This window comes from Nothoprocta perdicaria, unplaced genomic scaffold (genome assembly GCF_003342845.1).
Source record: "Nothoprocta perdicaria isolate Ctin4 unplaced genomic scaffold, notPer1 scaffold_155, whole genome shotgun sequence".
NCBI classification, from domain to species: Eukaryota; Metazoa; Chordata; class Aves; order Tinamiformes; family Tinamidae; genus Nothoprocta; species Nothoprocta perdicaria.
In genome coordinates this window covers 611,235-623,908 of record NW_020454705.1, presented here as the reverse complement: position 1 = coordinate 623,908, position 12,674 = coordinate 611,235, and the positions used below count along the sequence as shown (strand labels likewise).

At 38.4% G+C, this 12,674-nt stretch overlaps 1 protein-coding gene across 5 annotated transcripts in view; it reads left to right on the top strand.

Annotated features, from left to right (window-relative positions):
- Positions 1 to 12,674, top strand: part of RNF17 (ring finger protein 17) — a 44,454-nt gene that overhangs the window by 26,864 nt on the left and 4,916 nt on the right. For 3 of the 5 annotated variants that reach the window (XM_026035019.1, XM_026035022.1, XM_026035021.1), the window contains 11 exons: positions 318 to 539; positions 1,465 to 1,615; positions 3,310 to 3,428; positions 4,206 to 4,296; positions 5,133 to 5,248; positions 5,572 to 5,879; positions 6,841 to 7,004; positions 7,817 to 7,936; positions 8,996 to 9,076; positions 9,684 to 9,809; positions 12,444 to 12,554. In XM_026035019.1, coding sequence (XP_025890804.1) covers positions 318 to 539; positions 1,465 to 1,615; positions 3,310 to 3,428; positions 4,206 to 4,296; positions 5,133 to 5,248; positions 5,572 to 5,879; positions 6,841 to 7,004; positions 7,817 to 7,936; positions 8,996 to 9,076; positions 9,684 to 9,809; positions 12,444 to 12,554 — 1,609 coding nt within the window. The remainder of the gene's footprint in view (positions 1 to 317; positions 540 to 1,464; positions 1,616 to 3,309; positions 3,429 to 4,205; positions 4,297 to 5,132; positions 5,249 to 5,571; positions 5,880 to 6,840; positions 7,005 to 7,816; positions 7,937 to 8,995; positions 9,077 to 9,683; positions 9,810 to 12,443; positions 12,555 to 12,674) is intronic. The other 2 variants (XM_026035020.1, XM_026035023.1) reach the window with 2 other exon arrangements.

Below are 12,674 nucleotides of genomic sequence, written 5' to 3'. Positions count from 1 at the left end.
GAACACAATACCAGGTTTACTCCTCTTCTGGCAGCCTGTATTGCTTAGTACTCTTCAGCTGACAGTGGAATGTACAAGGATAGCTACCTAAAGGAGAAGAAAAATAAGTTACTGTAATGAGTGCTTCAAGGTGCAGTGTTTGAAAATGCTTTTGGCTATTTGATTATTTTTTTTCCTGCTATTCTAAGTCATTATGTGTTTTACACTTTTTCCTTCTTCCCTTATCATGTTGGGATTGCAATTGGAACTTCTTTTTTTCTCACTTTGTTGACTACTACTGTAAACTTTAAATCCTAATTACTTGGCATTTCTTGCAGATATATTGGAAGTACTACTGTAGAGCCCAATGAAATATGGGATGCTCCTCTAGATGAAATTCCCGAAACCCTAGAAAATTCAAGTCCTGTAAACATGGAACCTCTGGAGGAAGTGGATGTCAAATCACTTTCTAAGAAAGAGCTACAAGTGAGAATTAGTCATGTTGTGTCCCCTAGCAAAATTTTTGTTCAATGGCTATCATCAGAAAGTTTACTGAAAAGGTACTTAAATTCAAAGAACTTGTCTAGAGTTAAGACAAACTTCAAATTTATCAAGAAATACAGATAGAACAAACTATTCCAGGTAGCATTTGGCAGTGGGGCAGTGTTGAATGCTCTTGAATTGTCTTGCTTTGAGCAAAATATAGGAATAAAAAACAGATTTGCAGCAAGTTGTGTTTCACTAAGTGTKTGTGATGCAAAATCAGGTGTGTGATGTAACTCTTGTTTCAAATCATTTTGAGTTATTAAGTGTGGGAGCCTGGCAAATGCAATATTCTTGAGAAAGACTGAATCTTACTTGTTAGTCACTGCTCCCTGTTCCTTGATTTGGAATCTGTCAGCRTAATACCAATATTCTAAATTACAAAATTATAGTCAACTCATTTCCTTTCCATGGTTCTAGTACACTGTTAGGAAAGATTGAAAGCAACTTCTGAACATGACATGTTAACCTTCCTTTGGTGTCTTAAAGCCAAACTGTAAGTAATAATGCCTACTGCTTGGAGACAAATATAAATGTCATTGTTTAGTGCAAGTTACTTATTTTCTACCAATTATTTCTCCTCTGGTTTTTGCTTCTTCGTGTAGACTGTTCTGGAGTCCCTTTAAATTAGTCATGGCACTACCTGAGGCTCTCATTCTCAAGTTGTCAAGAGAAAATAAGAGTATCAATCGAATATTGCTATACAGCAGTGTTAGGGCTTCTCAGATTAATTCAGCAGTTTTCAGTGGATTGCATCTTTTTTCAAGATTGCATCTTGAACCTCCATTTCATGTATTTCTAATATGCCATAAGGAAATGCTAACATTACTCATGTCAGTTATTGGAATTCTACTGTATGCTAGTTAAGCAGTGACTAAAAAAACATTTGTTCTTTGTATAAAATCTTACATTTGCAAAGTAATTTTTAAAATTTATTGTTAGTTTACAGGAGGAGATGGCAACTGTCTATGAAGAATCCCAGCCAGAGTATGTGAAGTGGGAGACCGGCATGTATTGTGCTGTTTATGTGTGTGATTGGAAACTGTGGCAAAGAGGTCAGATAATCAGGATTGTCTCTGATACCACTGCAGAGGTAAACACCATCATAAGGTTCAGAGTTTGATTTCTAAACTTGGGGGTTTTTGTTGTTTTGGGTTTTTTTTTTTGGAGAGGGTGGGATTCATCAATAAAAAATCTCAGTTCTTGCTTGTTGCACTCATATGGAGCTCCTAGAGAGGGTCCAGCAGAGAGCAACAAAGGTGATCAAGGGACTGGAACATCTCTTGTATGAGGAGAGACTGAGTGAGTTGAGCCTGTTCAGCTTGGAGAAGAGAAGGCTGAGAGGGGATCTGATTAACATGTATAAGTACATGAAGGGAGGAAGGGGCCAAGCTCTTCTCATTGGTGGCCAGTGGCAGGACAAGGGGAAATCGGTACAAGTTGAAACACAGGAAGTTCCATCTGCATGTGAGGAGGAACTTCCTGACTGTGCGGATGACAGAGCAGTGGAACAGGCTGCCCAGGGAGGCTGTGGAGTCTCCTTCTCTGGAGGTCTTCAAAACCCACCTGGATGCCACCCTGTGCCACATGCTCTAGGTGTGCCTGCTTGAGCAGGGAGGTTGGACTAGATGATCTCTAGAGGTCCCTTCCARCCTTGAACCRTCTGTGTTTCTGTGATATTTTCTGATACAGTGTTTTCCTTTTGTCCAAACTCTTACATTCAGTTGCATTGTACCTTGCTGTAAGGAAGRTTGCTGTCTCATGCAAACTTACGATATACTTAGCAAGGCACATGCTAGTTGAGGAAGGCTCATGGGGTTGACTTTGTGCATGGTTACAGTACACAGAGCACCATTCAGCAGATTCTCGAGCGATATCCTACCAATTCAGCTTCGATACCAGAAACAATTTGATTTCCAATTGGCAGTCACCCAAGCCCAATAATCCTTGCTGGGAGGTGGGGATGGCTGAATTAAGTCCTCACCACATGAACATCTGTAGTTAAGTTGTTCCTTGGTTCTTAAACTGACATTGATGCACTGTACCAGAGAGATGGTAACACTTCTCCCAGTACCCTCTCACACAGCGCTCCCTTAAGCCTGCATCATCTTACACCCACTTGAAATGAAGGGGAAGGTTTTGGGTTTTAGTTTGTTTGTTTTAAAAGCTGTCATTGCCCGGCAAGAGTCAGGATGGTTCTAGCTGAACACTGAGCTGAGCTTTGAGCTTTCGGGATTCCAAATATGCCCCCTTTTATCAGTGAACAGCAGGCCTGCATTAGGGCCTCTACTATTTTAGGAGCTCGTGTCCTTGAGAAATGCAATGCTTGTAGGTATGTAATGATTGCGGAGAACGTAAATGTCAGTGCTCATCTTACCTTACAGAGAAGGGCTTGGATTGGGCTTCTCAGGCCAATAGTTTTGCTGGTTTATTCTTCGTGCTCTGAGAAGCTGCTCTGATGAGTCAGGGATCTGTCAGTCCCAGTGTTCACCTGCAGCAGGTGCTTAGGGACTGCTTAGAATAAGAAGGTAGGTACAGAATGACTTTCCTCTGCCCCACTTCCCTGGGATCCCCAGTGAGAGCTGGGAGACTCCTGACTTGAAGGTGCAGCTGGTAACCTGGCAAACTTCCTCTCTGTGAGTTTGTTCTGTGGTTGTCATTTCAGTGCAGAGACCTGCGTGGGGGTGGCATTTCCTTGTAACTTCCCTCCGTTATGAATGCTGCTAATGTTAATTGTTTTAGTTTTGTTGTTTTTTCCTGGTTCACTGTATTTCTTGTCTGTAACAGGTAATGTTGTATGATTCTGGAGCTGTAAAAATAGTGGATATCAGCTGCCTAAGAACACTTGAGGAAAATATGAGGATAATGAAGACGCTGGCAATAGAATGTTCTTTGGTAGATATAAGGTAGCTCTTCTGTTATGTCTGATATGGTAATGTAATGACATAGTAATGACATAGCTACAAATGACATAAGTTTTCTTGAGTTAGCACTGATGACCTGAGATGTGCATATCATTTGCTTTGTGTATATAGAAGTAAATTGGATGGGAATTGTCATATATTTTCAAGATACATTTTTTTTCTAGGTTATGCTGCAGACTAGTAAAGCACCGACTCTGATGCAGAAAAAATATTGCGTAGGATGAGTTATAAAACACTGTAGATAACATAGGGTTTTCTGATTTCACTGAATGTTCTTTTCTTTGTCACAGAATTTTGAATGAATTGGGTGCAATAGAAGTGTACAGTAGTTCTCTCTTTTCCAGACTGTAGAAAGAGAATTACTGTATTTGTTCATATGCTGTTCATACTGGAAAGCCAAACAATGTGTTGTGATACCTTTTCCCTAAATAAAAACAGAATGCCCAATTTGCAGATGAACTGTAGTTTTCCATAGTCTGTTCCATATGGTTCTTTTAAGACTTAATTCTAGAATCATGATTCTCCCAGGATTTGRATGTTTTTGTATTTTTTGAAGTCTTCTACCGGTCCACAGTCAAATAACCATTTATTTTTACTGTTGGCTGTAATACAGGTTATATTTTTGACATTGGCAATACAGGCAATTTCAAAAAACATTGGAGTCTTAGGAAAGGGTAGGTTTTCCATGTAAGATGAGAAGATGGTCGGTGCAACCAGCTTCTCTTTTACTAAAGGAAGTTTTAATTTGCTTCTTGTTAGACCAACAGGCGGAAGCATGCAGTGGACAGCAACAGTGTGCGAATGTGTATCCTATTACCTGACTGGGGCACAAGCCAAAATAATTATACAGGTTTGTATTTGAAAACAGCAGTATTCATGAACTTTCTGTTAGGTTGGTTGGTCATTAATTTTGCAGAATATTTTCTCTCTTCAAACAATATGAATGGAACTTCAGATTCCTGGTGGCTGTGAAGGGAAAGGGTTTTTGTTGTTGTTTTTGGTTTGGGGTTTTTTTTGGTGATTTCTGTTAGTGGAGCACTACAGCAATTTGACTGCAGAGCATAAAAYGAAAGTCTTAGTTGTACGTACTTACTTACTGAGTAGTTATAAAATATATGGGGTCACTGGGTCCTGGTATCTCTTGGGGACAAGTAAGTTTTTCAGCAAGATGCTTGTGTTCTGATGAGAACAACTTTAGCAGCCACTCTATTAGTTTTCAAGTCTCAGAAACTGAAAAAAAAATGGGTCAGTTTTAGGTCCAGTGCAGWTTTCATGAGCTTTATTTATAATAGACTTCCCTCTATAAATAATTTAAACTGAATTATTATAAGGATTTGATTTATATTGTTTGTTGGCAGCTGCTATTGAGGTTTTACAGAGTGTCTGGAAATAAAAGTATTGATGAATAAGGTTATCTGAGAGCAGATTTAATGTYCCTGGTAGATGAAAACAGTTATTTGAAAGTTTGTTCAAAAAAACAGCTACAGGAAGGGGGAGGCTTTTATTCTTGTTGGTGTATTTGTTCATTTTTCTTCGCGTTATGTTTAGAGCAGCTGGTTAGATGATGGGTGCTATAATGCAAACAAAGTCTCTGTCTTCTGATCTGTCATCAAATTTGCAAGAGTCTRTAATTTGTAGTCAGTACAAATAAAATGAAAACACTTTTTTTTTTTTTTTTTAAACCAGGAAAGTGATGTGGCTCGTCCCTTGCCTGTGAAAATTCTTTGCAAAGATGAAGCAGGACAATTTATTGATATTTCAGAACACCTTATTAAAAAGGGTTTGGCTTTTAGAAACAGAAGGTTTGGACACTTTTATATTCTTTCAGACTCAGATTCAAATTGTGGTAAGCTGATAAGTAAAATGGAAGCTTCAGTTGTCCTCTACAGCATACATAGGAACAAAATACCATTTTAAGTTCCTTGAGTAAAATAGTTTTAATCATACACATTGAATATTTCAATTCTTTAAGTRAGTGGAGGAGTTGTCTAACAATACTTGTAGCAAGCATTTGCCATCTCTGTGGTTTGATTGGTTTGGTTTTGTTTGGGGTTTTGTTGTTATTCTTTGCTCTTCAAGATGTTCATGTTCTGATATGTTGATATGATTTGATTGAATCTGCTAGAACTGAGAGTGCTGATTCAGCTGGCTTGATCCCGAAGGAACATCTTGAAGTAGATTCAGAACCAGAGACCTTGGAATTAGATGATCGTAATTCAGAAGCTACTTGTGCACTAGACAGTGCTGCTCCAGAGAAGGACATCACTGTTACTGAGAGAGAACATAAATCAAACACAACAGAGGAGCYACTGCTTCCTTTAGGACTGGATGAAGTTTATAAACCCCCTGTTATACCTGAAGCGAAAATTTTTCGAGCTGTAGTAAGTTGTATTGGACATGATGGGACCATTTATGTGATTCCGGTGTCATTAGGTAAGACTGCATACAAGGAAATGTGCATATGAATTCATTTTTATATACTTCAGTCCAACTATGTAGAAATTGAACTAATTTTGGAGAAGAGAACCCCAAATTTCCCCAAGGTGGTACCTTGCATTTAATAAGCTCAAATAAGCATTCTGTCCATCCCCCAAAACAAATCAGAAAACCCAGAATACTCAGACAAGCGAATTATCTACCTTTTCTAGGAAGTATTGGRTAAAACAGCAAGTGAGGTTGTTGTTTGCTGTGTTGGTATTGTGATGCATGTTACTTCTAGTAATCGTTCATCTTACACATGTTCAGACTAGGTTGGTTTTCAAGTATTGCCTTTTTTTTTTTTTTTCTTTAGAACCAAGGCTTTCTTGTTAGTGTAATAGATTTTGTATCTGTTTATTTTCTGATGTTTGAAAAAGTTCAGTTTCATCTCACAGATATCTTATCTACCCTGATACTACATTGTGCYGTAGAAAAAAATGTTTTTTTATGAAAAAGATCGTCTTTCACTGTCTTCTGCATCTAACTATTAAATCATGTCATGAAGACTTGAAAAATACAGTAATTCCTGCTCTTCAAGACTGTATTGCTTTTGTAGTAGCTGCTGTAGGCTAAAACCAAGAGAGTGTTTTGGAAACCTTGCTTGTCTCTCAGCATCTTACTGGTCGTTTTAGGAATGTCTTATCTCAACTGTAAAACTTCCAGCTCCTTTTCTGAGATTAAAATCCAGAATTACTAATTGTTTCATGATTGCAAATACAATATTAAATTCTTATTCAAGTAATAACTTGGTTGCTAATACTAGAAATTGAACAAACCTAACTCAGAGTGTTGAGAAACATTTTTGAGTGGCACATGTACTTTATACATGCCTGCATCTAAATCTGTCGTCCTTCAGTTCATTAAAATAATTGCAATTTAAATCTACAAAACTTTTTTTTTCCCTCCTCCTCCACAGCAAACAAACTGAGCAAATTGATGAGTGAAATTCAGTGTAACTTCAAATGCCTTGGTCTTCTCGAACCCTACTGTTGGAAAAAGGGAGAAGCCTGTGTTATAAGAGGGTCAGATACTATGTGGTATCGAGGTAAAGTTACAGAGCTTGGTGGTGCTACTCTCCAGGTAAGCTGCAATTTTTCTGTATTCTACATACATGTGTGTGGACGTAAACTTGAATGCATGCACTGTGCACGTCAATTTATTTATTTTAGCTACTTACAGAATCACAGAATGGTTCTGTTGGTCATTTGGATAACCTCACTATCCAGATATTCATTCCACTTAAAACTGTAATCATAATAATTTTCCGTTCTGATTTGACACCTATTTTAAGAGTGAATTCTATTTCATTTGTCATTGTTTCCTATAGTTACTCTGTTAATGATAAAGAATCTTAAAAAATATATAAATAGAGAAAGCCTGACTACTCAGATTGTGATCATATACAGCATGGCTTGAATCATGTTTTTGTTTAGCTTCCCCATCACCACCTCCCCTAAGTGGTTACTGTCTGTTTCCCTAAGCTTGTTTTGTTGCTCAGATACGAAACAACTTTTTCTTACTAGTAGTTTTACCTCATCTCTTGAGACTGSTTCTTTTCTTCACCTCTCAAGTTCCTAAGTAAGATGCTTCCCTTATGCACAAAATTAGCCTTTTTTTTTTTTTCAGATATTAATGTTAAACTACTGCAGCTATTTGCATATAAGGTAGGATCTCTTGCAGGTCAACTTTAGAGACTGGACTATTAATCCTTCTAATCCATACGAGTTAGTTGTTCTCTCTACATTTCTACTTTGTCACATATCAATAAGCCATTTCTCCAGAAAAATCAGTTCTGTAAATGAACCCTTTCTATGGTAAACTTGATTTTTAAAAAAGAGTAATAAATAATAAATAAGAACTAGGAATTACCTTTGGAAACCATTTTTACGTAGGTGCAGTACATAGACCGTGGTTCCATTGAGAAGATCCCCCAGTGTCATCTGTATCCAACTGACTTATATACTGATGTTCCTCCCTTTTGCATACCATGTCAGCTCTACAAGACAGTGCCAGTGAGTAATGCTAAACTTGGAGACTTACTAGTAGTATTCAAACTGATAACACTGTCATATAAAGGCTAAGAGTTATCTGGGGGTATTTCTTGGAATTTTCGCTTGTGTTTGCAGACAAATTTGAGAACTCTGACCTAATAGCTGGTCAGGATCATTCCAACAAGGCAGTGTAGGCAGAAAACACTTAATAAAGCAAGCAAGCCTGCTTTATTAAGTGACTGTGTTTCAAAAAGCTGCTGCTGTTGTGGTTGGGAAAGACTCCTAGGAATGAAACCCTTGTGAGAGAAGACCCAGTCCTAGCTGGCAGGATAGTTTTCTGAAGTGATTATTTTACAGTAACAGCAACAAGAGGTGTGGCCTGCATTTCCTTATACAAAATGACCAGAAAACATAAATCTTGGTGTCCTGTGAAAGTTTCTATCATTACTGAACTCCAGCTATGCAGGAAACAATCTGCTACATTAAATTAATACAAGTTAATTATTTCAGGGTTAACTGCTAGTCTCAGCAAGTAATTGATACCTAATCACATCTTCAGATGTTAGGGTATCTTATTCAAATATGAACTGTCTTTTTTTAAACATACTGTAATAAAATAAGTAGATTATTTCAAGGAAAGCTGATATTTATTGCTGCAAACAAATTAATTGATAAACTAAGGAAGATAAGATTCTAGGCCTACAGATTAGGAAGTGAGAAAATACATAAAATGTTTTCTGCTCTGTGATATCTCAGATATAATTCTGTATATTTGGACTGTGTTTCATGTAATCCTGCACAATTCTGTGTTTGTGTATATAGTGAGGGCTGGACTGGGCAAGCAACACCTCTTTGTCAGTGACTTGAAGATTTAGAAGTTGCTGATCTGCTTTCTCTAGCAGTTTAAGTCCAAAGTACAGAATAGTAGATCATGCTTGTTGTAGATAAATGATATGTTTTCAGTGTCAATTTCTTCAATGATAAGCACATATTTGCATCTCACTCTTTTAAGAATAATAGAGCATTCCTTTTTAGCATCCTATTGTTTTGGGGGATTTGTCTTTTCCTTTCATCGAATAGATTGGAAATTTTTGGCAGCAGGATGCAGTAGATGTCCTTCAAGAGCTACTTACAGATGAAGAGGTTGAAATACATGTCCAGGTAGCTTGCTTTGTTCGTAGATGAACAATGAGGCTTACTGTTTTTCTTTAAAAATACATACATAAAATAAATACATAAATCTTGTGAATAAATAAATAAATACATACATCTTGTGAATACCAGATCAAGAAGGGTGACAATAAATATTGGACAAAACATTTCGTTTGGTCCCCAGTCTTTATGCTGACAGCATAAAGACAACRTATGCTGACAGTAAGGGTTGATGTTTGTATTTGATGTCACTGAATTGGGCACTTAGCATTCCACAAGCTATTTGCCTTAAAAATATTTGAAAAACTTCTGAATCTATTTCTAASTGATGAAGATGATTCTGGCTGATTAAAGTGATTGATTAAACTTATCAACTGATTCAGTGCTGATATTCCAGAGATGTCATCATACTCTGTCATAATCTTAATAGCTCTTCATGCTGATTTTATCCTTGATGGGTTGCCTTAGGTACYTACAGCTATTGATACCTGTGGGTACTGTGTGGTCCAAGCAGCATGGTACCATACCTGTAATTATGGTACTAACAAGAACCACAGGTTGGAGTTTTTAGCCACTGTTTTTAAAACTTCAGTTACGCTTTGTCTTGTATAAGTAGGAGCTACCAGCTGATCCACGAGGGAAACTGTCCATCAGCCTCTATATTGATGGAAAGTCTGTGTCCTCCCTCATGGCCTACCAGAAGTACTGCCATGTTGAAGGTTGTCAGGACATACCAAAGCTGGTGAGTTTGTGGGGGGGTTTGATTTGGTTTCTTCTGCTAATGTGTTTTATTTTGAAATTGAAAAGCATACTCACAACAAGCTTGTTGTGACTCTTTTTCATTTGGCAGTAGAAATTTCTTTTTCTACTGTATTTCTATACATATAAATAGCAGTAAGATATAGTGCAATATAAATAGCAGTAAGACTAAATAAAAGAGCTCTCAGGCATAAAAAAGTATACAATGTACTCCTAAAATTGTGTGGAATAGTAAAGTGCCAAAAAATTAGCCTTGAACTCCTTTCTTAAAACAGCTGCATTTTTGTCTGCATTTGTTTGAAGCATAATTAGTTTTCTCTGCTCTGCTTTTTAAAGCTTACTTTATTAAAGTAAGCTTATTAAAGTAAGCTTATTCAAGCTTACTTTAATGGAGTAGTATTTTAGTATCACTTGAACGAATTATCAGTCAATGTAAGGAAATCATTTAACTGAAATTGCTGGAAAGGCTTTTTCTTGTCTTTAGTAGGGTACTGCGGTTGCTTTCTGCCCTAGCCCATTCAGATCAGGCACACTTGCATTTCAACTGGGTAGTGCCTCTCTGGGTTAAGTTGTAGAGGGTAAACAGGGATCCTGGGGGTCCTGGAGTGCGTTAAGAAGAGCGTCTCCAGCAGGTCAAGGGGGGTGATCGTCCCCCTCTACACAGCCCTGGTGAGGCCACATCTGGAGACTGTGTCCAGTTCTGGGCTCCCCAGGACAAGAGGATTGTGGAGCTGCTGGAGAGAGTCCAGCGCAGGGCTACCAGGATGATCAGGGGCCTGGAACATCTGTCCTGTGAGGAAAGGCTGAGGAAGCTGGGTCTGTTCAGCCTGGAGAAGAGAAGACTGAGGGGGAATCTGATCAGTGTGTATAAATATCTCAAGGGAGGCAGTGAGGAGGATGGGCTGGCCTCTTTTCAGTGGTGGCCAGCGATGGGACTAGAGGAAATGGCCACAAATGGCCACAATGTTCCACAGGAACTTAAGGAAAAAGATCTTGACAGTGAGGGTGCCAGAGCCCTGGAACAGGCTGCCCAGAGAGGTTGTGGAGTCTCCTTCTTTGGAGATCTTTAAAACCCGCTTGGATGCAGCCCTGTGCCCCGTGCTCTAGGTGACCCTGCGTGAGCAGGGGGGTTGGACTAAATGACCTCTGAGGTCCCTTTCCACCTTAAGCATTCCATGATTCTATGAATAGTGAGCCTCTCAAGCCAGCTGATATTCTACATTGACTAAAGGAGGTAGTTGTTAATAAAACATCATCATTATGTTATAATAAAGCATAAACACTGCTATTTAGTAGTGTTGTGACTTCATTATTTCAGATCTATGTTTTTACATCAATAATTTGTTAAGTGTTGTTTTTGATTCCTGTAGGTGTTTGTTTGCAGCCCTGCTGATAGTGCTACCAAGGTGCTTTTGCCTTGCTGTGTTTGTATGAATGCATGAAAATCGTCCCCAGCTTCCTTGCACTTGTGTGTTAAGACATGGGGGACCTGCTTCATTTGGCAGACAGGGGCTTCAGTCTCCTTATTCTTAGCTCAGGCTTAAGCAGCAAAGAACTTTCTCATAGATATTTAGAACTCAGTGATGGCCAGTGATGGGACAAAGGGCAATGAGTATAAGTTGAAACTTGGGCAGTTCTACCTCCATATGAGGAAGAACTTCTTGACTGTGAGGGTGACAGAGCCCTGGAACAAGTTGCCCAGGAAGGTTGTGGAGGCTCCTTTTCTGGAGGTCTGAAAAATCCATCTGGATGTGACCTGTGCMCCGTGCTCTGGATGTCCCTGCTGGAACAGGGGGGTTGGACTGATGATCTCTAGAGGTCCATTCCAACCTCAGCCATTCTGTGATTCTGTGAACTAATTTTTCTACAGTGGTCAATTCTGGTTCTGATGGATGGAAACAGTTTACAGACTACTTCTGTCTATAACTGAATTCCAGATAAACCCCTTGACTGAGAGTTACTTACCTTTGCAGAGTTGAAGCTTTGTTCTTTCTCAAGTTGTTTAAGTGAATGTTGAACATAGCTGCTGTGTCTTTGAGCAAATGGGCAGTCTTTCTCAATGATGTGAATTGATTCTCTTGATGTGAATTTCTTGTTTTCTTTGACTAGTCAATCAGCTGTGTAAGCCAAGTTCATTTAACCAGCATCTGTCTGCCTTCTAAATTACACCAAAGACAGTGCTGAGAAGACTTGATGCAAAGCTGTCTTCGACATGACATTTTTAGGAGGGGGAAAACTTCTCTAGTTTATTCTAGACTCTTTCTAGTCTAGTTTTCTAGACTCTTTCTAGTCTARTTTTCTAGACTYTYTCTAGAACTTCTCTAGTCTAGAACTTCTCTAGTGCTGCAGGAGCATGGAGCATTCAGCCTAACCTATGCCAGTTATGTGCTTTAACTTAGAGTTTATTAAATAATTCTTAGATAAAACTAGAGTTAAATTAGAGTTTATTAAATAATTCTTAAATAAAACTTTCTTAAAAATAAATCTAATACCAATCCAAATTAAAACTGATAGATATGTTTTTCTGTCAGGTAATTCCTTCCATCAGAAGTTTTAAATTTTTTGCTTGCAGTTTGATGCCAAATGTGAATGTTAACTAAATCTTGTCYTGGTCTAGGAATTACTTGAAGGAGATGTCCCCAATTTGCCTCTGTATACACTGCCCTCGCTCCCTGTTCCAGGAGATACATTTCCTGTCAGAGTGACCCATCTGGTGTCTCCTAAAGAGGTACGTTCCATAAACACACAGGTATGTTGCATTGTCATCAGGCTTGTGACAATCAAAGGCAAGTTAAGGAATTAGCAGTAGGTTGCAAAATGCTACTTATTTATACTGATGGTTTTGTAG